The sequence below is a fragment of the Zonotrichia albicollis genome, chromosome 16 (genome assembly GCF_047830755.1).
Source record: "Zonotrichia albicollis isolate bZonAlb1 chromosome 16, bZonAlb1.hap1, whole genome shotgun sequence".
NCBI lineage: Eukaryota > Metazoa > Chordata > Aves > Passeriformes > Passerellidae > Zonotrichia > Zonotrichia albicollis.
Window position 1 is genome coordinate 6,882,628 of NC_133834.1, and position 24,281 is coordinate 6,906,908.

The 24,281-nt window shown below is 42.0% G+C and overlaps 1 protein-coding gene across 1 annotated transcript in view; it reads right to left on the reverse strand.

The window, feature by feature from the left end:
• Positions 1 to 22,107, reverse strand: part of LMTK2 (lemur tyrosine kinase 2) — a 41,406-nt gene extending 19,299 nt beyond the window's left edge. The window contains exons 1-6 of the mRNA XM_005487363.4: positions 21,752 to 22,107; positions 7,586 to 7,710; positions 6,654 to 6,798; positions 4,843 to 4,916; positions 4,225 to 4,343; positions 3,457 to 3,544 (exon numbers count right to left, since the gene is read on the reverse strand). Of these exons, the coding sequence (XP_005487420.2) occupies positions 3,457 to 3,544; positions 4,225 to 4,343; positions 4,843 to 4,916; positions 6,654 to 6,798; positions 7,586 to 7,710; positions 21,752 to 21,905 (705 nt within the window). The 5' untranslated portion in view covers positions 21,906 to 22,107. The remainder of the gene's footprint in view (positions 1 to 3,456; positions 3,545 to 4,224; positions 4,344 to 4,842; positions 4,917 to 6,653; positions 6,799 to 7,585; positions 7,711 to 21,751) is intronic.
• Between the last annotated feature and the right edge of the window lie 2,174 nt (positions 22,108 to 24,281).

Genomic DNA, 24,281 nt, shown 5'->3' on the forward strand with positions numbered 1-24,281 from the left:
GCAACCACTATTTTTAACCTGGCATCATTCTGCAATGTTTAACAGTGAACAGTTAACTATTCATAGCAGGCTGCACCAACATACAACACAACTAATATGGGCAAAGGGGCTGTTAGACCTTTTTGAGCATTTCTTTTTACATTTACTATTTTCTAAATAATTTTAGCACAGGCAAAGCATAGAATTTAACAGCTTAAATCACTTATGTGCAACTGACTTCTCTTGTTTCTTTCCCAGCTCTGCAAAGCAAGGGATACAGAGCAACTTGGGTTACATTATAAAATAGACTTAATGGTAGCCAAAACAGTTCTTGCACATGCAACCAGCAATCTTGTGTAACAGAAATGGATCAGGAGTTTCTGTGGCCAAGAAAACAAGCCAGCCAGCCTGCCTGACATTCAGCATTGCCACCCTGACAGCTGTGGTGTCTCTGCACTACAGTTTCCAGTGCCTCTGATCAAAACCTTCCAATGCCAAGGAGTCTGGGAACTGATAATCCAACAGGGCTGCCTGAGCAGCCAGGCAAGGTCAGCTGGCCCTAAAAAGGCTACAAATCCAAGCAAGAGAAGCAGCAATAGGAGGACACTGTGATAAGCTATGAGTTTGAAGGAGTGTGAATAAAACAACCTCTGTACCCTCCAGACTGAGCTGGTCAGCAGAACAGCCACATTTTTGTTACTCAGTATGCCAAATTTGCTAAACAAGGTCAACACTGCCACGTGAGCCTCACAAGAACTTATCACCTGAAGATACTGAAATTTCCTATCCAACACAGCTCATTTTCTTGCCATGTTTTTCCAGAACTACTGAATTCTTGAATACACAGGGGATTAAAACAAGTTGACTTTGCTGGATATACACAGACACCACCATAACACAGGGGGAAGAGCTTTAGCTGAGCATTAAAGCACGGGCAGCTGAACAGGACCACGGCTCTCACCCTCCCCACCTGAACAAGTCACCACAGCCACTGGAACCTTCAGTCCATCACTTCAGTTCCACCTGCCCTTAAGCTTTTTCTGCTGAAGAACCACTCCTGTGTGTTTTGGAAGTACCTCCATGCACCCCAACTCACCCAATTTCAGGGGAAAAAATACAAACAGAGCTTTGAGATCAATTACTAGAAGTCCAAAAAACCAAAATAATTGCCATTCCAACTGCAGTGATAAAAAACTTCCTGACACTCCCCTAAAAGCCTTTTTACTAAAAAAACCTATTTAGCCACATCTTCTGTTCCATCATGCTTCCTTACTTTCCTTCCTTCTGTCTCTTCTCTGCACTTACTCCAACATTGCCCCCTGCCAGTCCTGGCCCACAGCAAGAATCAGAGTTGGACTGAGCTGCTCTCTGGGCCCAGGCTCTGCACCAGCCTGCAAAGGGAGCACTGCCCTGTGTGCCCAGCCCCCGAGCATTTGTGTGCACAAAGAAACTCCATCATGCCTAGGAGATACTCAGTGCTACCAAGTAAGAATTATTTAAGTGAGCCAGACTTTAATATGAAAGTTATGTTTAACTGACTGTAATATATAATTTTCTAAAACCAAGTTTTAGTTCACTTGGAATAGAATAATGAACACAGACATTTATTTTCCATTCCGCAGAAATTACCTAACTACACTCAAATTTGTAAAACTACCACTTTAACTGTCAAGCTTACTGCCCCCAGTTAAAGTGAAAATCTATTTTATCCCCTTAAATAAAATCCTTTCCAGATTACTCTGCAGGATCATGACAACTTTTCACATAAAAATGATGAATCAAACAAGGATATTATTTTTTCCTGTGCACCTAAAGTAGGGCAATCTTTAAAAGCTACCCCATCTTCAAATTTAAAGTTGGATTAAATCACATAACTATTTGAAAACATGGCAGCAATGAAATCTGATTTGGATGTATATCTGATAGACTCTATAAAATGCAACTCACTTTCCAGGATCCTTTTAAAGAAATTCCAATTTGAATAGCAGGTTTAAAAACCAGCAAGTAGTATTCTATTTCTACACTGAAAAACTATGAAAAACCTTATCTGTTAACCTTAGGCACAGAGTTTTTAATTGTTAGCAAACCCAGAACATTTCACTTTGATCAGTCACTTAAAAAGTTCAGATATTTCTTCCATTTGGAAAAGAAGGATTTTATCAGCACTTCTGCCTCATTAATTTACCACAGCTAATACATTTAGCAAAAGATCAGCATGGAAAAATATAGTTATTTAAGGTAACAGATTAATTGATATTTCTCCAAAAACTCAAGTTCATGCTAAGTAATTTAAATTGCCTGAGGCAACTAGAAACAGATTTTTGCACCTGAGTTTAAAGGGAAATTCTGCAGTAGTGAAACTGCTAAAAAAGATCTTGCTGAAATTTATAAATGCAAACTGTCTCATTTCTGAAAGACTCATTCCTTGCTAACACCTGTGCACTTCTGACATCATTTCTGTCTTGACATTTCCCAAGGAACTCTGTTTTAGGTGACATCTGCACACCAAACCTTAAAGGCAGCCACTGAGCCAATGTTTAGACAAACACTTGGGCTCTGGGGTTTGTCTGGTTTTAGTGATGTGTTATGCCACAAGAAAACAATTCAAGTCTTTCCAGCCCATGGATCCAAATTTTCATCTCTCATGGCTCTGCACTCTGGGCACAGTTCAAAGGCTCTGTACATGCTCCCCCTTCCTCCCAACATCCAGGAACATTCCAAGGACTGCAGTGGCTGAGCAAGGCTTTGAGCTGTGCCTCCCATTGCAGGGACCACGTGGCACTGACAGCAGTGGCCTCACCCTTCAGTGGGCTCCTGGCTTTTGGTGCCCTGGAGGCACAAGGCAGCTGCCTGGGGGGTAAAAAGGGCATGAGAAAGGAAATAAAAGGATAAGAATGCAGGAAAAATAGAGTACCATAAGAGAAAGGAAGAGAATGAAGACAAATTGAAAATTCCAGCTATTAGAATCCATGACTGATATCAGAAGTGAGCCCTCCACTGCATTTTAGCACAAAGCAGCACAGCATGGGTAAAATTTGGGCACTCTGGAGATGGGGGAGAAGGCAGAAGGGAAGAAATCCTTCCATTTTCCTAAATTAACATTTTCACAGAAATGGTAATAAAAGCACATCAAGACTGCAGACAGCAAATATTTTGGATGTGCATGTGATACTGGACTGTGATAAAAAGCTCCCTGCTATGACCCCTCTGCCTCCAAGCTCCTTGCTGAAGGCAGACAGACACTGGTAGCTCCATTATCAAAGAACAACTATTTGCCTCCACAAGCACTTAGAACATACATGATGAACTGAAAAGAGTACAAACAAAAAATTGTAATCGTGGTTCCTCTAAAAATAAACAAACAAAAGACTTTTAAAATTCTGGTTAATCAAAAAACAAGAAAGCAAAAGAATAATTTCATGAGCAAAGGGCAGTAAATATACCACACACAATTTACACCAGTGGAAGTGCACTTACCAAGTCACAGAACTCAAAAACTAGGAGATAAGGAATGGCTTCCACACATTGCCCAATACACTGGAGAACATTTGGATGCTGAAGAATGCTGGAGGGAAAAAATACAGTTAAAGCCAGGAAGATCACAGTAGAATGCAACACACTGAAATCCCTACCAGAAGTTTCAACACATTACATGGGAAGGGGTGGCAGGAACAGAAGGTGCAAGTACCAAAGGCACAGATCCCATTTGTACCTTGGTGTTGCTGAAGTGTATCACTGACAGCAGCCAAAACTCACAGGATCTCAATCCCACAAAAGCCAGGATTGCCACATGAGAGTCACACTCATCCTCCCACAACCCCTCATACCAAAAATAAAAGCATGCAACTCATGAACTACACCAAGGTACAGAGCTGGCTACAAGATAAACCTTCTTTTAGCCAGCTTAGTTCCCAGCCAGATCAGTTACTTTTCCAAAATTGCTCCAAAACCCCTTGTGCCAATGCAGCAGAACAGCCTAAGCCTAAATGCAAATACAGCCAGGATGTCAGAAAGCACCAAGAAGAGAAAGCTCCTCACTGACCAAGCCTTTACAGCACACCCAGGCAAGGTAAAGCACACTGAGTTATGTGAACACAACCTCTGCTCACTTTGGGTTGAGTGCATTTCACATTTTAAAGAAAAACATTACAGTTATATGGGAGGGCAAGTAGAGACAATAACACTGAACAAAAGCAAAATTCATAATTTATCTGCAGCAGAATAAAGCTGTGAAACATTACTTACTAATATGGTTCTCCATTTCTTAAGAATTGTTCTTGCTCCTTGGGACCTGCACTTGCCTTTAACTCCTTCACTATTACCCTTGCTACACTAGTGCCTGTGTAGATCTCTCCAAGGAGAACCTGAAAGAGATTTTGTCTTAAATCAGAGGGGAAAAACATTTGTAGTCTTCCTTTAAAGAAAAACAAGAGCTAAAAACATGTTGCAGGAAAGATTTCCTGGCTTTTTTACAAACACAAACAGAACTTTGATAATTAAATACACAGACTTTAATCTTGACAGCTAATCTACAAGTCAGCTTTCAGAAAACATTTTCTAGTGAAGACCACTTATTTACTTTTTTTTTTCCTAAAAAGAATTGGTAAAAACAGGAGTGTATGAAATCAAATCCATGGAAATGAAATGTCTAACTACTGTCTAGTAAGAATCTACAGGTAAATTTAAAAAGCACAGATTAGTGCCGTGATTACAGCTAAAAAATGCATGCAAGGAAATATCTAAATGTCAACTAAAATTTTTTATGGTTTTTTCTTTCTTGAGTAGCATTTTAAAGTAAATACAGAGGCCTAGTCACCTGAGAATAAGCCTCAATCTGTGCAATATGAAGAGATAACTCCTCACCTTTCCAAACCAGCCATTTCCAATTTCCTGGATGTAGTTTAGACTCTGACGTGCAACTTGAGACTTTGTTCCATCTGTCACACAAGGAAACAAAGGTAACACTATCAAACACTCAGATGGGCAAAGCTGGCAACTGCTGAGGAAGCAGTGCAAGCTTCTGCAGGATTTATACCCAGCTGGGAGCACCAAACCCCAGTCAGATGTACATAAAATAGGAAGGTAATGTTGTGACAACAGCACTCAAGTGAAACTTTTCTCAGGTCCAGCTTCTAAACTCCACCAGAACACATCCCCAACAAAACCACAGCAACTGTCCTGATGAAATGTCAATTTACATGTTTTTAACATGAATTTAGGTTTTTAACATACTCAGCAAGAAAGCAAAAGGGCCAAGTTCTGCTTCCAATATAAAACTGTACTATTGCCTGTATCAGGGTAGAGAAAATAACCTACTTACAAAAGTCTCCTATGTAAACAAAATAGAAAACCAAGACAAAACTCATTGTTTGTATATCTTAACTATAGTTATACAGAGTTACCATTTCAAGAGAAAAGGTTTGCCTGCTTTATTCTTCAGCACAACTGCCCTATTTGTAGCTGTCATCTGGAAGGAGGACATTTTTCAACTAAAAATACTTCACCACAAGAGCCCAGAGAGGAGGACAGAAAAGAAACCCAGATCTTGGCAGAGGATGGGCAGTAACAATGGCAGACCTCATTCACCAGAAGAGATTCAGCAGTGTTGATCCCTCTGCTGGCAATTGGTGAGGAGCACTAATTGATTTTAAAAAAACCTTTTCTTCTCTGAGAACTCTAGCCCACAATTTATTTCCATAAACTCCATTTAGAGCAGAATTGTGGTACTGGAAGAGCAGAGCTGTATAAATCACTGGAAATGTGCTCCTAAGCATGGTGAAGGCCCCAGCAGTGCAACCACATTTTATCCAAGTACTCAGGCACATTGCCCTCCTTCTGGCAAAACACTCATTGTGACAGCTTCATTGGAACAATTATGGCTACACAGAAGAGCTGACAAAATTTTTCACTCAATTTTCCCCAGCTCTTTGAATACTGAGTCATTTGTACAACTGTGTCATTTGTATTAAAGGCACACTGTTTCTTGAAATTTGTACAGGAATTTTACTAGAAGCTTCCCTGGACATGTAATGATCAAGCAACCCAAGAAGTATGTAAAATTATGTGAAACAGCACAAAATGAGAGTAAGTACTTCAGGCTAAACTCTGCTTATAACACGATAAGATGCTTAAGTTTCCTTTTACAAAAATTGTATTTTAAAGAATACATTCCAAAACCCCTTCCACACAGGGGGATGAAACCTAATGCTCTGTCCTACCCAGATCACATTTACAGCACAAATAGCCTCCAGTGACATCAAGGAAGGGATGCAGCTGAGCAGCAGCACTGCTGTCAAGCAAAGGATTCACTCTTATTTCTATTTAAGGGTGGTGGTTAAAATCCAATGACAACTTAGCCATGAAGAAAAGCACTAAAGAGCAGTCACTAATGTCCCAAGGTACCTCAAACCCTTTAGGTACATAGAGATACAATGACAGCAATCTAGAGAGGGGCTTTTAAGGCAGTTTTGTTCTCTTAAGCTCTTACCCTGCCACAGGTTAAGGTCTTACAACTAATAGGTCCCTTATATCATTTACCCTACAAAATACATTGGCTCAGTTTATGGAAATTCTTAACAAGTTATTTATTACAGTAAAATCAAACAAACAGCCACACTCCATTTTAGACACTGAAATGCTTACTTTTGTTTTTGCACTGCAACCCAGAATTTTACCTGTACGAGATGGAAACTGGGAGGGAGTTGGTAAAGCAATATTGGGAACTGAAAGAGTAAACACTTCTGCTGGAGACTGCACAGATGGAGTATCTTCTGCTGGAGGTGTAAAATCTATTTCATCATCAAAGTTATCTTCAAATTCCTAAACAAAAGAAGCCTTCGTAAACAAGCTGATCCTTGCCTTTAAATAAGCACTAATACATTTCTTTCAGTTTGAAGGAGCACTGCTAAGGAAGTTGAGCTTTTTTCCAAGAATGGTGACAGATATTTAGTGTTCTATTCCTTACTTTCCATTAATTGCTGTCTTTAGGATATTAAAGCATTGCTTTTAATAATCAAGGGGTTTTTGCTTAGTTGGGTTTTTGTGGGTTTAGTGGTTTGGGTTTTGTTGGTGTTGTTGGTTTTTTTGCTTTGTTTTGTTTTCACTTGAAATGCTAGCCCTGGCTTTGCATGAATTACCATGACTGCTGAGGCCAAATATTCTCCATTTAGTAACGAGAGCAAAACTCAATTTTAAGAACACTGATTACAGATGTTCCAAAAGTAACAATTCTCTGATGACAATTTCTCAAGAGTTTTGCAACAGTGGATATGCATCTTCAGTGTTCTTATTTGACAAACCCAATCTGCAGACTAAGAAAAAACAAAACTCCGAAAACCAACAAGAAGGTTATTTACAGCAGATTGCCTCAAAGGTGTAACTTTTATTACTAATTCTGATAGCTAGTTATTATTTTGGAAAGACATTAAAGATCCTTAGTGCAGCAGGGAGCAGCTAGTTAAAACCCACAGGCTGTAGGGACACAGACACTGCTGCTCCCGGATGCACAGGGACACTGCAGAGTGAGAGAACTCTCAGCAAGGGCTCTGGGTAGCAGGATGCAGCTGAGAACATCACCTGTACACACCCTGATCACTTCAGGCCTTACCTTGAAATCTATCTCAGGGTCTTTACAGCAGGAGACACAGTTTGCCAGCAGAATGACCAGGACTACCAGAGTGCACAGAGACAGAATCACAAAAGATGAAGGAACTTCTGCTGTAGCTCCTTCTCCTAGAAATAAACATGTATACAGTATTATATAAATATGTTTAGCACCCCAAAAAGTTCCTTCAAAACATATTATCCACCTGCATTTATTTAAAAATGGGAGTCTGAACATTGAATCCCATGGATGTGATCAAAGCTAAGAAGAAACTGAACAGAGAGGACAAACTGGCAAAATACATCTGTGCTTCACCACCTCCTGCACCATTCTGGACTCACTTGTTCCCAGCTAAGAGGCCTCAGCCAAAGTGATTTGCTGAAGTTTATGATGAACAGTGATAGCACCAAGTCTTGGGATTATGTTTAACTCAATAAATTAATACAAATATCCAAACACAGAGAGTAGAAATCTGGTCTTTTGGAAGATATTTCCCAAGAGCTAAAACACAAGACCTACAGGAAGAGGCAGCTAGAAGAAATCCTCACTTAAACTGCACAAAATGTAAAATATATCACTACAGGACAGTATTCTCTCTTTCAATAGATGCATTTGTGACAGCCTGCCAAACACACAAGCTGCTGTCACAAGAGCAATGGATGGAATCAGCTCCACACCATTTCTGGTCTTTGTGATTCACCAGGTGATTGCCTTCATTTCAGGAACTTTAGATTTCCAGCTGTTTTACAAACACTTCAAATAATTTCCCAAAATTTTATACATAAACATCCTACAACACATCTCCTGATATTAAGCCAGGTTATTACTCATGGGATCAAAAGCCTCAAATGGCATTTTAGGAAAATCTTAAGTTATTGCCAGGGGTATTAAACCTATTTTCATTCCTATTTTCATCTTCGGTAGAGAACAAAGACATGTGGTTCCCTAGGAGACCAGAGCACACATCTGGAGGAGTTGTTTTTGCTGTTGCTGTTTCTTATCAAACAGGTACTGCCACAGGGATCACAGGAGCAGTTGGACCACACCTGATTAAAATGCATTTAGCTATTACATCACTGCCAGAGTGCAACAATGTCAGGTGACCTGGACTGACTGGATTTCAGGAGAGCATTTGAGTATCAATGGGAATGTCTGGCAACAGACAGGGTGTAAATGAAGCCTCAAAAACAAGAAAAGCAGAAATTGATCACTTGTCAAGGGACACAAACTTGGCCACCTACCTCTTAAACCTTCAAAAAACTGCAAAAAATGAGAGATTTGCAGAAAAAGCTTTTCATCATGTTTCACTGAACACTTATAGAATATTTACTTAATTACATGCAAAGACTAAACTGACATAATGAAAATCTTGCTTTAAAGTGTCAGCACACTTGCAGAAGGTCACATTTTCTGCACAATTAGGACTATTACCTATACAACAAAAATAAAAGTTAGCAAAAATGGAAGGTTTTCAAACAAGGGTTTCTGTTTCTAGTTCCCACAATAGCTTTGGCATTCTAACTCCATTAGGGACTGGGAATACTTCACTGCAGATACTGAGCATTGTTCAACCACAGATCAACAACAATGTGAGGCCACTCACCAGCTTTTAGTCATAATTCTGAGCAGAACAAAGTATCTCTGAAGAGGGCTCTTAATTGAACAATTTATATCCATTTAAATCAAGTCTTCTATGTAACACAATGGATATTTTCCCATTTCTAAGCATCAACAAGAAAAAAGGGGAGATAACAACTGACATGTGTTTACTTCCTCCAGGTGTTCAGTAGCCTTAATTACGAGATTAAAAATTACCTGAACTGCAAATATAAACATTCTGTGAAGTCATTAATTACCTACATTACTGTAACAAACAGACACAGGTAATATAGCTGCAGATAAAATTTAAGGAATTCCTTTCAACTCCTAATTGAAACCAAATAACAAAAAAAGACCAAAAAACACCACCAACTAAAATTACATTACCAGCTATTACAAATTAGAATTAATTTTTCAGACACTTTTCCAAACCCACCACACTTTATTTCCAAACAACTTCCTCACCAGCAATTTCACTGAAACAAGAAGTCAGCTCACCTCAGACTACCTAATGAACAGATGCAGATTTCCCCTAATACCACCACAATCCCAATTTACTCCTCCCAGTAAAGATCAAGACTCCTGAAGCCCCTCAAATGTTCCATGCACTGGCAGAGCTGGCCAAGGCAGTCCCTGCACGCTGAGCTCAGGCTCACAAGCTCTGTCACCACTCACACAAAGCATTCCTGCTGTCTGAGGCCCTCAGAGCAGCTCCTTGAGAGCACGTGTAAAGCACCAAGTGTATAAAACACCAAAAAATGCTATCAAACTTTATTTTGGGTTTCTAGTCACTCTTTTGGCTAACATGAATTTTACAGTGACTTCCTGTTCCCCACACAAACTGAGGGGACATTTCCCTTCTCAGCAGAACCTTCTGCTCCAAACACCCCATCACCTTCCAGGTGGCCTTTCTGAGCAGCCCCTACCAAAACCTGAAGCAGCCTTCAAGCTGCTTTCCTTCCCTCAGTTCTGCTGGCTGTGTTCAATACCTGGCCAGGGGTTTGTGCCCCAGAAGTTCATCAGCTGGCCATGATGGCCCCTCTACCCACAAACCCTCAGCCCTGCTCTATCCCAGCTCCAGCAGCACAAGCACAGATGGAATGAACAGAAATATTGCCATGCTCACTCCCATGGATCCCCACTTCTGACCCCCAGCAGTTACAAGTTATCTTAGCAAATCCAGCTAGCAGGATTCAAGCTCCTGATGATGCTATGTACAATAAAGTCAGATATTTATTTAACTCAAAGTGAGACATAATGAGCACTATCAATCACAAGCTGCATTTATTGCACATGTTAGATACACTGCACATGTATTCAGACACTGTATATGAAAAAGATAAGATTTTTTGCTGGAATTCCTTCTGGGAAAGAAACTACACATTTATCAAGCCTAAAGTCCAAGCCTTTCATGCAAGTTACACTGCTCCCCATAATGTAACCATCTCTTTTAAGTGTCCTGGAAAGAATACAGAAAAGAAAAATATTCATTATGCTACCTCCTAACCTCTCATAATTCCCTAGAAATGAAACTGTGTGAAGGAGCAGCAATTAACTGGAGAAAGTAATGATTTTATTTTTTTTTAAAGCAAAGATCACCTTTGAAAAGGGAGCTAATCATTAATTCATTAATGGCCTGGTAAGATGGAAGTCATCTAAACTTCCAAAAGCACAAGGCAATTTTCACATAGAAAATTATGAACAGAAGCTTTAATACAAGAAAAATGCCAATTATCCTGGGCAAGTTTCTGCAACAGTTACAGAACAGCATTCCTGATGACTCACACAAGTAAAAGCCATTTACTAAGAATTACAGAACCCATCTCTGTTTGGATAAACTTTGACGTTTCTTACATAGTAATTAATAAGTAATATTTTTAATTTGCAGATTTTTTAAAAAAAATTAATGTAAAGTTAAGTATTAAATTATGGCAACCTGTAATTGGGCTAAAATTTATTTTAAGTGAAGCTATTTTAATAGCTTGCATGAATACATATTCAGTGACAGAAGTTACTGATTAAGTATTGGAACTGGTCTTTGTGACAAAGTGCTGAAAATCTGCTGCAGTATAACCTCATTTGCATTTTTCAACTATTTCCATTCAATGATTAATTCACTGGAGCTTGGGAAAATGACTTGGAAATAGAAGATGTTTAATACACCCTTTTGTTTGTAAATTGTGGAAGTATGAAGCAATGACATTTATTTTATAGTTCTGACAGAAAAAAGCAACCAGCAAGAAATCCATTCTAATGAATGCAGGGGACCATTTTATAAAGTCATCACACAGGAATTTTCCTAAATTAAAAAACCTGTTAACAAACATTGTAAATTGAAATAACTTTAATATAAACCTGGATAAACTCCAATAAACACTTAATTTCATAATTATTGCAGAAGTTAAGACTCTTAATATCACATATTCTGGAGAAGTTAATAGATTTACTTAGCACAGTAGTTTAAAACCCTGCCATATTTGCTGTAACCCTATACAGTAACAACTTAAGGCATCTTAATATCCACCCAGAAGTGAGAATCTGTTCTTTAGGAAAGGAACCACCAAACAGATTAAAAAATACTCTCTCTAACATGCCAACAGTAAAAGGCTTCCAGTCAGCTAATACAAACAGTCTAGACTGGTTTGCTTTGCTCTATCCAAACCACTTGAGGCAGAGGAAGAGGCCTGGATTGTATCAGCCCTGTATTAAAATAAGCAGGAGATGATGCAGCTGCGTCACTGTTACTGCAAGGTGAGCGCCACAGAAAGCTCCACAAAGCTCTGTGCAGCACGTGTCCATCCCAAAATGGCACCTAGATGGTCCTGAATTATCAGCACAGGAAATCAGGTGTTCTTTCAAAGCTATACAGGATTAAATAAATGTATTTATGTTATTTACCCACTTTTTAGAAGTACACAGTATCAAACAAGTGAAAGCCCTGGCTGAGGCAGATATTTAATTAGCAGCTACTGAAGCACATTCCTCAGCACCTCTGAAGATGCCATTTCCCAAGCAAGCTCTTCACTACAGCCTAAATTTGAGCACAGCACATGAGAAGTCAAAGGCAGCACACAGGCAAGCACACCAAGGGGCTCACTGAGGAAACAGCCATGATGAACTGTGCTGCCATTCTCAGGATCAAGCACAGACCTGAGAGCACACCCAGCAGAGTTTATTACAACGTTTCAAGGGCTGGAAAATGTTATTTTCATACAAAGCATTTCAAAGTAACTTCCATAGGCCAGGGTTCCCTATACCTTCCTTTCTTTTACATCTCCATTCTTCATAGGACAGATCTCCAACCACCAAATGCAACATCTAAGGAAACCCAGGTTCTTTTTCCATGATTGTTTCCCTTCTCTATCCCATTTTTCAGTCTGTCCCCGATACTCAGATACCCTCATGTCATCCACCTGTGGCATCCTTTCGTATCATTAATTACAAGTAATGAGTGTGCCAACTTAGCCAAATATTCCATCTACTGTTACTTGTCAAGGAACAGCCTCCACTCAGCACAACACAGGACCAGGTGGAGCTGCCCATGCATGAGGGATGCTGGGCTTGCCTTTCTTTCACAGATTAGGAAAGGCCAGGATGCCTCAACTCTTGGTTTTGGTTCAATGTGAGTAATCACATTATTAAGGTCTCCACCTTCAGAAAACTGGGCTAGAAATGCATGATTGCAGAGTTGTAAGCACAGGGAGAAAGAGCAGTAAATGCACATTGCAGACAGGAGCAGTGCCCTCATAAAGGCGTTCCCCACTGCCACAAAGGCAGCGTCAGGCACAGATAAATTAAGCATTATTGGGGCACTGTGAACTTCAAGGGAGCATCTGATTTTAAGCTTTCAGCACAGTAGTTGCTATGCAACAACAGTCCCACTGCATAAGCAAGAGCCCATTTCCTTTCAAGAGCAGCTATATAACTGGCACTAATAGCTAGAACTATTTCCAGCACAAATCCAGCATGACAGCAGTCACTTAAACTGTCTCTTGGACACACTCAAATTATATGATCATGAACTAAGATGCTGTTTTATGACACCAAGTCAGAACAGCACAGTCTTTAAAATACTAATGAATGACCAAATCTAATTCTGTTCCCTAGCTGAACCCAGGGCATCTTTCAAAACTTTGTCAGTTTACTTACTCTGCTTTTAACAAATATTAAAGCAACCACATTTAAAAGTGTAATATCACCCTAATTTATAGTGGTTTTGACAAATGTGATTTTAAAAGCTATCCCAACTTTCCTAAATAATGCTGTCATTCTGTTCTACGCCAGCAATTAAGTGGGAAAGTGCTATCAACTCCTACCCAGCTCTCCACAAGTCAGATGCAGATCATTATCTTTCCCTCATAAAGAGTTTCTCCTGCATTTATTTACACCCTGAAGTCTTCAGAGGTTTGCTACTAATAAGCACAAAACCATACAGACAGAACCAGGCTTATAAATTCAGATGGCCTGCAGGTAACAGGCAGAATACTGAGCCAAACCTCTACTCAAAATTATTTTAGACACATCTATTGTGTAATGCCTGATTTGTATGACAAGGTAAAGCACAACAGACACTGCAACTCCTCCATTTCACAACAAAAAAAACCCAACCAAACTCAAGCACATTCCATTCGTTACCACATTCCTGTAATCTCAATTTTTTCCTGCTATGCTCCATTTAACAACTGAGCCAAAAAAAGCATCATTTTCAAGATTAAGTTTCAGAAGAAATGGGTGCAGTACCATTATTTAGTTGTGCAATGCTATAGCACAATGGGCTTTAAAACACATTAGAAGGGCATTTAAATCACCAACCTTCAGCTGAGATACAACACAAGCAAACAGAAGTTTTGAAGGAGTGGTATTTGCATTTCAGACATTCTTTTGAAAATAAAATGAAGAGAATTTTAGTGTGAGAAAGACACTCCAAATTCCAATCAGCCCTTTGCTTTGAATGGCCATTACCAGTACAGTACCAGTACTACAGGAAGAAACATCCCCAAGATCTCAGATATTCACTGGCTTGCTGTCCTCAACACAATGGCAGCACCTTAGTGAAATCTAAAATGGTTCCAAATGCCCAGAGTATTTCAGGAATAGACTGGAAATGTTCCTTCAGTGAGCAAATCTCTAAGAACAGACACACAACACTGCTAAAGGAATTTTAACATCTCTCAGTCTACACCTGGAATTTTCAGCATTCACATCCTTAGTACTTAAGACACTCAACTAAAGCACAAATGTTTATTATCTTACAAATAACCTGGAACAAACTGTTGAAAATATTATTAACTGAAGAGTTGTTTCAAAAGTCTGTCTTCCCATGACATTATTGCTACCCTTACATTGGATAATGCAAATGTCTAATGCATTACTAATAAGAGTAACCCTCACTATTATGTACCCTTTTGCAAAAGCACTTTATCACTGATTTTATTATTCTTTCTATGAAAAATTCTACTTCTAGATATAGTCTCAAGGAAAAAAAAAAACTCTTAGGGACTTATAGCAACAGCTATCCAAGTTACTTGTGCACAATTGTGCTTCCTCTCTGACAACAAGAAGCCATAACTAACAGCTTGTCAATAAAACAATTTCCTGGCTAAACCTGAATTGTGCCACATGGCCCAAATCAAAGTCTGGCACTTGGAAAGATACAAGTAAAATGACAAGACTTCAGCAGTAGTGTGGGGAAAAACTCAAAAGTCAAATACAAGTCTGTTCCCATATTCCTCTAGACAGAAATGGAGACATTTCATCCCTCTACTCAACCTGTCCATGACAATCCCTCCCTTACCCTGGAACTCCACCAGGACCCTCATGGGCAGGTGGGGGGGATGAAAGGCCAAGGCACAGGCAGAGACAATTCTCCTGAAAAGCCAACAGCTTTTCTTCTTTACAACAATTAACATCAGCAAAAAGAGTAACAAAGACAGCAACAAGGCCATTTCTTACAGAGTGTTCCCCATGAAACAATAAAAACGCCTCTGACACTCCTCCAACCTATCCTGAGTTCTGGATATATTTCTATAGTGCCAAAAGCCAGTTGCACAGTTAAATATGTTTTGTGGACACATGACCCTGAAATATCACCGTCCTATGTAATAAGTTACAATATTTTCAAGAAGAAACCTTAGCTACTTCATATCACAATTGGATGTGTAATTCTACGTCAAGAATTCTTGGCAAATTATTTCTGTCCTTTTGTCCTTAAAAAGAACAGGAGTATATCCTGCAGTATAAGCCAATATTTTTTTCAAACTACTTTACTCCATGTTCCCCTAAATGCTTTTACAATGTGCTTTAAATGAGTTTCTTCTGCATGTGCTTAAATCCACGGAGTGTGTTAGGGTGGCACATGCTCCATACCCTAAGGCAAGAATATCCAGGGCAATGCTGGATCTCCTGGAGCACAGCATCCCAGAACTGCACTGCTCTGCTCCTCCTGCTCCTGAGCACTTGTCCTGGCCTGCATATTGGCTGAACAGTCAATAACCAGCACAACTCTGAGCTGGGATTAGTTTTACATTACTGACCTTATTCTATTATCCTACAAGTCTTCCCAGTAATGGCAGAGAATTACTCACATAACAGCATACTGCTCAATTTTAATAAGCACTAAATATAGGCTGCTACTTCAAGTGTTTACAGAGTGAGATCTGTTTGAAGTTTCAGTGCTAGAATCTCATGTTTGCACAAAGGCATCTTAAGACAAGGCAAAAAATATCCATGTTAAATAATTATGTGCCTTATGCCTTCATGGCAGTGTTTCTGGAAAATCTGGGTAGCATTATCCTCTTGCAAATGTATCACTGACTCTTAATTGCATGTATGTGCATATATGTACATACACTCACAAAATTCTGCTGAGCACACTTTATTCTGTACTGCTAGATGATGGTTTTGACAATTCCTTCTCAAGTACTTTTTTTATTTTTCATCTGCTATACAACAAGGCACAGGAGTTGCAGTTTGGGGTTTTTTTAACACAGGATAGACCATAATAATTCAAAGCAGCATGAGATGATCACACATCATGGTTCCTCCAAGCACCAGAAAAGCATTATCTGCAGCATGGAAACCAAAAGGACAGTATCTCTTTCTCCTACCATGTGACAGCAACACAAGCCATTAAGATACAATGCCTTTGAAGAGACTAATTTCAGTTCACGGGAAAGAAATCCATAAATGCAACTTTCATGTGATGGGATTTTCCAGAATCTTGATTTTATAGCTGATGCCTTTCCAACTCCAAGTACAGCTGAGTTAAGAAATGCAGGAGAGAAAGGAAGCAGCAGCATTTTGTAAAAAGAGCTTATTAGATCTATTTCTCATCCCTATTCATTGCTAAAGGATCCCTGGGCAGAAGAGGCCATCGAGAAAGTGATTGATTTTGGAGAACTGGATCTGCTCTACAGGCTGAAAGCTTAAAAGTCAGCACTAAAAAAATCTCCTGTTACTATTTTCTACACATCTTTCATACCACGCTGCAGTGGCAGTCCCAAAAGAGTCATGTCACTGTTAAGTCACTACAGAGATGTTTTCTTATCAGGAAGGAAACTTTTGTAAGTGCAGCAGTGTTGGACAAGGTGTTACTTTGCACAGCATTTCATGCTGAAAATCACTCAGAAGACATTTTCCTGACAATGTGCTCCCCACCACTACCTTGCCTAAGCTGTATATGGCACCTTGCTACAGACAGCACTTAAAGCACACGTGCAGCCTGAAAGGACTATCCTGACACATTTTGCACATTTCTGCTTATAAAAGCTGACAAAATGTTTCTTGTATCTAGACGTTGCTCAAGACCTTTCATAACAGCAGAACAATGAAAACAAAGAGCTCATACAGAGTAACAAAAGCATTGAAGCTTTTGCAAATTGTATCCAGAACTGTATCAAGCCCCAGACATTAAGTGCCCAGACCAAACAGGAAGGCAGCCCCAAAATAAAAAGCTAAGGAGGACTCCAGTACTCCATGTGCTGTCCTTCTGCTGCAGAGCTGCAGTGTTAGTGCTGAAACAGAACTGGGATTTTTGCAGCTCTGGCATTACACAGCCTGAGGTCCCTTTATCCCACGCAGATAAACTGTGTGTGAACAGTGACTGGAACCAGACTACAGCAAGCACCCAGAAAATTACTCCCAATCATATTTACCTATCCAGAATGGTGGATCTTTTTTATTTTTATGCAGGGGCACAACCAGCAGCCAGCAACGGGCCCTTTCAAACCAATGCCCAGCACCTGATGCTGTGCCAACAAACCTTCAAACACTCTCTGATCATCGCTATCTTAATATGCTGCAATGATACCTGGGGAATTACTAAATACACCCAAGCATTCCAGACATGAGAAATTGCTTCAGAAAGTGACCTCGTGCTATGAGGACTCTTTAGTTGTAGCAAAGTCCAGACACTTTACAGCCACAGGCAGAGAAAGCAAAGCAAGGCTGTGAACAAAGCTCTGTGTGGAACATCCCTGCAGGCCAGAGTCAGGGCTGGCTTCTTACCTCAACCTCACAGATACAAATGAAAGATAAAAGACAAATTTCCAGTTCAATTTGTTTAGTTCTATGATTATTTAGTTCCTGGGACAGAAACTATAAAATGAAATACAGGGCCAAGTAAACAAATTCAGCTTGAAAGGGAGGAAGCATAGACAATTCCCATGAAAGGCACAGACCACAATTAAAATCCCCACTGTAAAAGCAAGACTCTTCTTAACTTCCAGTGATTTGAGTTGCTAACTTGCATACACTTGGAAAAGGGCTTTTCTCATTGTGTGCAAGTCACAGACATTTTACACTGTACCAAACCACAGGCCACAACTGCAACTTGGCCCCAGTCTGACAGAGCTCCAAGTAAAACATCAAGCCAAAGCAACTCAAAAGCAACAATTTTCCCAGGAGTATGTATGTACTACAGAGTTCATCTTCATGCAAAACAAAAAAATGTGACTTCATCTCAAAGTTTTTACTTGTCATCTGAGGCCAGCTGACTGAATATTTAGACACTTCAGATTCATACAGCTGCATGAATATTTAGATACTCCAGATGAACATCTCTGGATATTATATACCAAATTCTAATAATCTCCTCCTGGATCCTATATGACCAAGTCAACCAGCAGAGACTCCCTGCCACTGACACCCAACTGGCCAAGGCCAAGGCTCTCAAAAAGCAATGATGCAGGCACCAAGTCCAGCTCCTCACTCAACTGATCAGACTGTGCAGTCATCACAAGTGTGAAACTGAACACACCTGTTAAAATGCCACCACCTATTCAAGTTCTACAAGATAATAAAAGTATTTTTGAGTCCCTCTTCTTTGTATTTGCAAAGACTTCACTGAGCACAGAGATGATGAAAACACTTAGTCTGACATCACACACACACTTGATTCAGATGCTCAGTGGAATTAAGGTCAAGTATGGAAATCTGGAAATCCAAGTCAGAACTGGGAGCCTGAATGTACATGTGCAGCTTTAGCACAGCAAAGCAGCCATGGCAGTTTGTGATGCTGCTAAACACTGCTGCAGGAAGGCAGTGCCCAAATGTCCTTCCTGCAGCCACACAGCTGGGACTGGGAGCCACGTTAGGCTGTGGCACTTGGGGAAAATCCCCAATGCTCTGCAGGTGAAAGCCAACTTCAACAGCTCAGCCTTGAAACTCCTTTCCAGCACAACTGCCCCAGCTCTTACCTCCAGGATAAGGTCAAACCCTAAGTTCAGAACTAGCACAGTACATATCAGTATCCTTTTTTTCCACTCCCAGAATAAATTAAATCTAAGTTGGGTAAAGTATTTTTAGGCAGCAGCATCTCCAACAGCTTGTTTTTTCATATTTCCTAAACAATTGCTATGAACCTTACCAAGGAAACAGTTCAAGCTTGATTTCCTTTACCTTCTCTCCTTATTGTTGGATAAAAAAAAAATTACAGAACACCTTGTCAATGCAAGCAATTTGAAGCCACACTTGAGAAAAGCAGCATCATTCCTCTCCATCAGGGCCCTGGCACCTGACAGCTCCCAGGCACCCAGGCTGGCAAACTTCCACTGCATGCCCACAAACTGGAGCAGTTTTGCTCAAGGAATCCAATCTAGTCTTGCTAGAACCTGCCCATCACCACTTCCAGCATTCCAGCTTCCTCCCCACAGGAGAATTTATTACAGGTATACTTCATGAAAGATTCTATAAAATTCCTTACAATAACTACAGGCACTTTCCTCCCTTTTCTGTGGATCCCATCTTTCCTATTACAAGCAACACACAAAAATGTTTCTCCATTGCCAAAGAAGCAGCCATTCTTGCTAAGTGAAGAATTGTGGGATTCTAAAGCAATTTTGAAACCAGTTAGTAATCATTCTATGAAAAGCCCATTAATTTCCTCTCAAGTTTCCAATCCCTGTGTCTCAGACCAAGTGTCACAGTCAACTGCAAGAACTGCCAAGGTCCAGAACGGAGCCCACAGCCCCCTGCCAGCCCCAGCAGAGGAAATCAAAGCAGCCTGTCATGGGACACAGGAGAGACATTCACAATGTGGCTGAATTGTTTCTAAACACAACCCATCACTCCTAACCCTGCAAAATAACACCACAGGTTTGTCTTCAGACAGGTTTAAAACCTGTCCAGAATAACAGAGAAGGTTCAAGCTGACCCAGTCTCATTGTCATTCACAGGAAGGAAGAAAAACAAAGGCCTTGTAGCTTTCCCCACTTGCTGCTGCTCACACAGGTGATGGTACAGGACATGCTGCAGCCTAAGAACCTGTTGCACTCAAAGCCACCAGGCACACATTATCTCAGGCAGGAGGAAATCCTCCCAGCAGAAGTGATGCCAGTGAAACTGGAAAAGGCACCTAATGAAGCCCTAAAGTTTCAATCCTAAATATCCATCAATAAAATAACCCAAATACATGGTCTCTTACATGGCAAAGACACAGGAGAAAGCAGCAGCTTCATTTCCTGGAGCTCACTCCCATGACAGCATCTGGACAGTTGGCTGAACCTGAGCTAACATCCCATGTATACATGCTGTGGCCTAAATATAACCAAAACCTACGGATAAAATTACAGGGTCTCATTCATGTTGTATGAGCCCAATATCACAGCATCAGAAATATTTCTCTTAGCAGTACTGCAGTCAGCACACCTTTTAAATTATAGAATTAAAAAAAAACAACAACAACACTTTAATACTATGTCCTGCAATTTGTCCAATTAGCTTTTTGTTTTGAGAATAAAGCTTTTTACCACTGCCATGGAAGTTATGCTTTGTTCTCCCATCTGTGTAAGGTACATGCATAGTCCTCATAGAAAAGAGAAAATTGTATTTAAAAAAAATTGACATTTGACATTTCCCTTTAAATAGGAAAATTAACTGCATTTCAAGGAAAGTAAGACCCAGGAAAGACATTATTAAAACCTTCATACAGAACTGATTCTGCTGTCTTCCCTTATTAATATTATTTCCAAATTAATATTATTTGGATAAACCTGAAGTATTTTATAAATGAAAATATTATCATGTAGGATCAAAGGAAATAAAGATTTGACTGAGTTTTCTCTTTTTCAGAAGTCCACTTTTACACAAAGCATGAAAGAGCTCAAAGCCAGCTGATGGAGTGACTTATGAATTCATAAATGTTCTGGGAAGGAAAAACTGGGAAAGAGACACAGGTCCAAAAATAAAGGAAGTATGGGTTCCACTCCCAGTTCTGATACTTGGTGTGGAAGAGCAGCCAAATTACCTAATCTTTGTGCTTCGTATCTTTCCCTCCCCACTGCTCCTGCTCCTCCCTCAACATCTCGTCTAGTTAAGCTGTACAACTCCTCACGGCTAAAAGGGAATCTCAGCACACACTGCAACCAACCCAGCCCTCACAAAATTCAGTCCCAATACAATGTTATGTTTCCAAGTCCCAATGAAACACCAACAATAAAAATTAATCAAACACATAGCTGGTACCTGTGAATCCTAATAAACCTCTGATCAGTCAGTCCTACGACTGCGAGGACATATTGTTTAGTTTGTGCCTTTAAGACAAACAGGAAAATAAGCAGGAAAATCGAAGGAACTCAGCGTTACCTGACATACGAGAGAAATAAATGTGAACTACAGGACTATTTAGAGAGCCGGGCCCGGGGGGGCCGGGGGGGAATCCGACTAATCTGACCGGAAAACAGGGAAGTGCCGTCTGCCCCGAGGAGCCTCCACCCAGGAACGGGAGTCCCGGTGATTCACAGGCAGAGCCAGAAAACAGAAAAACCCCGCCGAGCCCAGAGCAGGCAAAAGCAGCAGCACTACGGGCAGAAGGTCTGCGGTAAACACAGACAGTACAATCCCGCAGCTCAGTGTCAGGCTCTGAGCGATCCACAGCGGGATATCGCCCGCTGCCAGCGGCACAGCCGTGACCTACAGCCGGGGAGCCCCATCCGCCCGCCGTGCCCTTCCCGACGCTTCGGCGGAGCCGTGCCCGCAGCACGGGGGAGGGACGGGGGCTCGGAAACCCGCAGTGCCGCCGCTCCCGGGCCCCGCCGCGGAGCCGCGCCCCCGGCCCCGCTCCCCCGCGCTCACCTGCACCTGCTGGCGGCAGCGGAGCCGCCTCGCCGCTCCCCGCGAGCGGCCACAGCAGAAGGACGAGCCCGAGCAGGTGTCGCGGCCCGAGGAGCCGCGGGCCACCGCCCCCCCGCCGCCCGGCGCTCCCGCCGAGCCCCCCGCGCTGCCGCATGCCGTCCGCTCCCGGACCGAGGCCCGGCGCCGAACGAGGGGGTCGAGATTCTCAGCGACTCCGGGGAGCCCCCGCGGCAGCCGCCGCCCCTCGACTCCGCGGCATCGGCCCCGCCGCCGCTCCTCTCACAGAGCCCCACCGGCCGCCGCCGCCGCCATCTTCCGGGCTACCTGACCGCGACGGGGCGGGGCGCGCCGCTGATTGACAGCCCGAAGCACCAATCAAACCGCGCCTCGCTCTCAGGAGGCGGCTCCACTGGTTGGGAAGGGGCTAATCCGTGATTGACAACCATATCAGCCAATCGGTCTGCAGAGAACGAGCTAGGGCGGGGGAAGGCTGCGGCGCGAGAGCAGCGGCGCGCGGTTGCCAATCAATCCGCGCTCGGAACGGCTGGAGGGGGCGGGGCGTCCCTCGGATTGACGGCTAGCGCCGCCAACCGGCTGGGGGGGCGGGGCGGGGAAGGCGGGACTTGGCCAAGCCCGCTCGCAGGACTCAAGGGCGCAGCGGGAGCGGCTCCCCCTGGCGGCTGAGTGTCCCCTCAGGGCCGGGGCGGGCGTGTAGCCCCTCAGAGCTGCCCCGGGACCGGCCCTGCGGGAGCAGAGAGCCCGGGCAGCCCTTGGGATCAGCCCTACGGAGCACAGAACCCCTGCTGCCATCCCTCGGGATCAGCCATGGGGAGCACAGCCTCTGCTCCATCCCTTGAGATCAGCTTTGGGGAGCTCAGCCCCTGCTCCATCCCTTGGGATCAGCTTTGGGGAGCACAGCCCCTGCTCCATTCTCTGGGATCAGCCTTGGAAGCACAGCCCCTGCTCCATCCTCTGGGATCAGCCCTGCAGGGCACAGCCCCTGCTCCATCCCTTGGGATCAGCCTTAGGAGCACAGCCCCTGCTCCATCCCTTGGGATCAGCCATGGGAAGCGCAGCCCCTGCTCCATCCCTCGGGATGAGCTCGGCCCGTTCCTGCTGCTCTGCGGGGCTGATGAGCCCCAGGTCAGACACTGGGACGGGCACACCACCCTCCCTCTGCAGCCCGAGCGTTTCCAAGGCTGGAGGTGACCTTGTTGAATTATTGATACCAGCGGGGTTTAGAAATAAAGATTATTCTCGTTTAGGTCTGTGATTATGCTGAACTTGGAGTACATGAAAATGAGGTGTCAGCTCTAAGCAGCATAAATGCAAGTGTTAATCCTAAGCAATCAGAGCGCTCTGCAGTGAGGAAACAGGGAAATACCATATGACTAACAAACCTGATTTCCGTTTTCCAAATAATTTAACAAAAAGGCTAATTATGTCAAGATTATATAATGACTTTGGGAGCACAGATTGTCCAGATAAATGTACAATGAGTGCACCCCTGGGAATACATGAAAGGAAAGTTTTGTGTTCAAAGCAGTATTTGGAACATGGTGTCCAGGAAGACAAAACACAATCCTAAATCCCCGCTGTCCCTCTGAATTTGTTCTACCATGGGGATATACTTGAATCAAACTATTCTTACCAAGTGTGTGGTAACCTCAGTCTGCTATCTTCTGTCTGGTTGAAGACACTAATTATGTTACCAAATGACCCATATTTTTTGAAACATTCTAATTAGTTTTCCTTCCAAAGGAAATATTTTACTTGAATAATAAATTGAATACAATCATCTCTTTTGTTGCTTTAGTAAATTATTACTAATTCATTATCCTATTTATAATGAATTACTCTCTAAAATAATCCCAGAATATTATTTGTCTGGTTGTATGTGGATGTCATGATGGCAGGCAAAATGTGATCCCTTCCCTTTAAAATTAGTGATATGTTATAAACAATACATAATATTTATGACATAATTTTTTCATGTACAATCAGCCACCATGTCCATTTAAATAGCTCCTTGCTGTTGTAGTACTGAGGCTGGTGATGACAAAGCTGGGTCTTTTTCTGTATGTGCTGTAAATATCCAGTGGAAACAGTAAAGTTAGTAATTTATCCTTCACTCTATGCCATCTCCCATGAGCATGGACACCATGGCATGGGGACAGTGTGGCTCCTTGCAGCTGAGGTCAGAGCCACACTTTGTAGTGATGGTTATTCAAACAACACCAAACAAACACTGTGTTCCTGTGGTGTAACACAGGTAGATCCCATGCCCTGATCCTTGCAGAGCCTTGGGTCTGAGCTACTTCTGAGCTCTGCCACTGACCTCATGCAAACTCCACACAGAAAACTGTTGAGATGGATAGCAGCTACATGAAGTTTAAACCTTCCTTTGTAGCCTCCCGGCAGGTCTACAGTGCAAGGGTGTTCTCATTTCACTGCTGAAAACAATTCATCGCACCTCAGCACAGCAGGCTGCTTGATTTCCCAACCCAGCCTATCATAATTGAATGCTGGG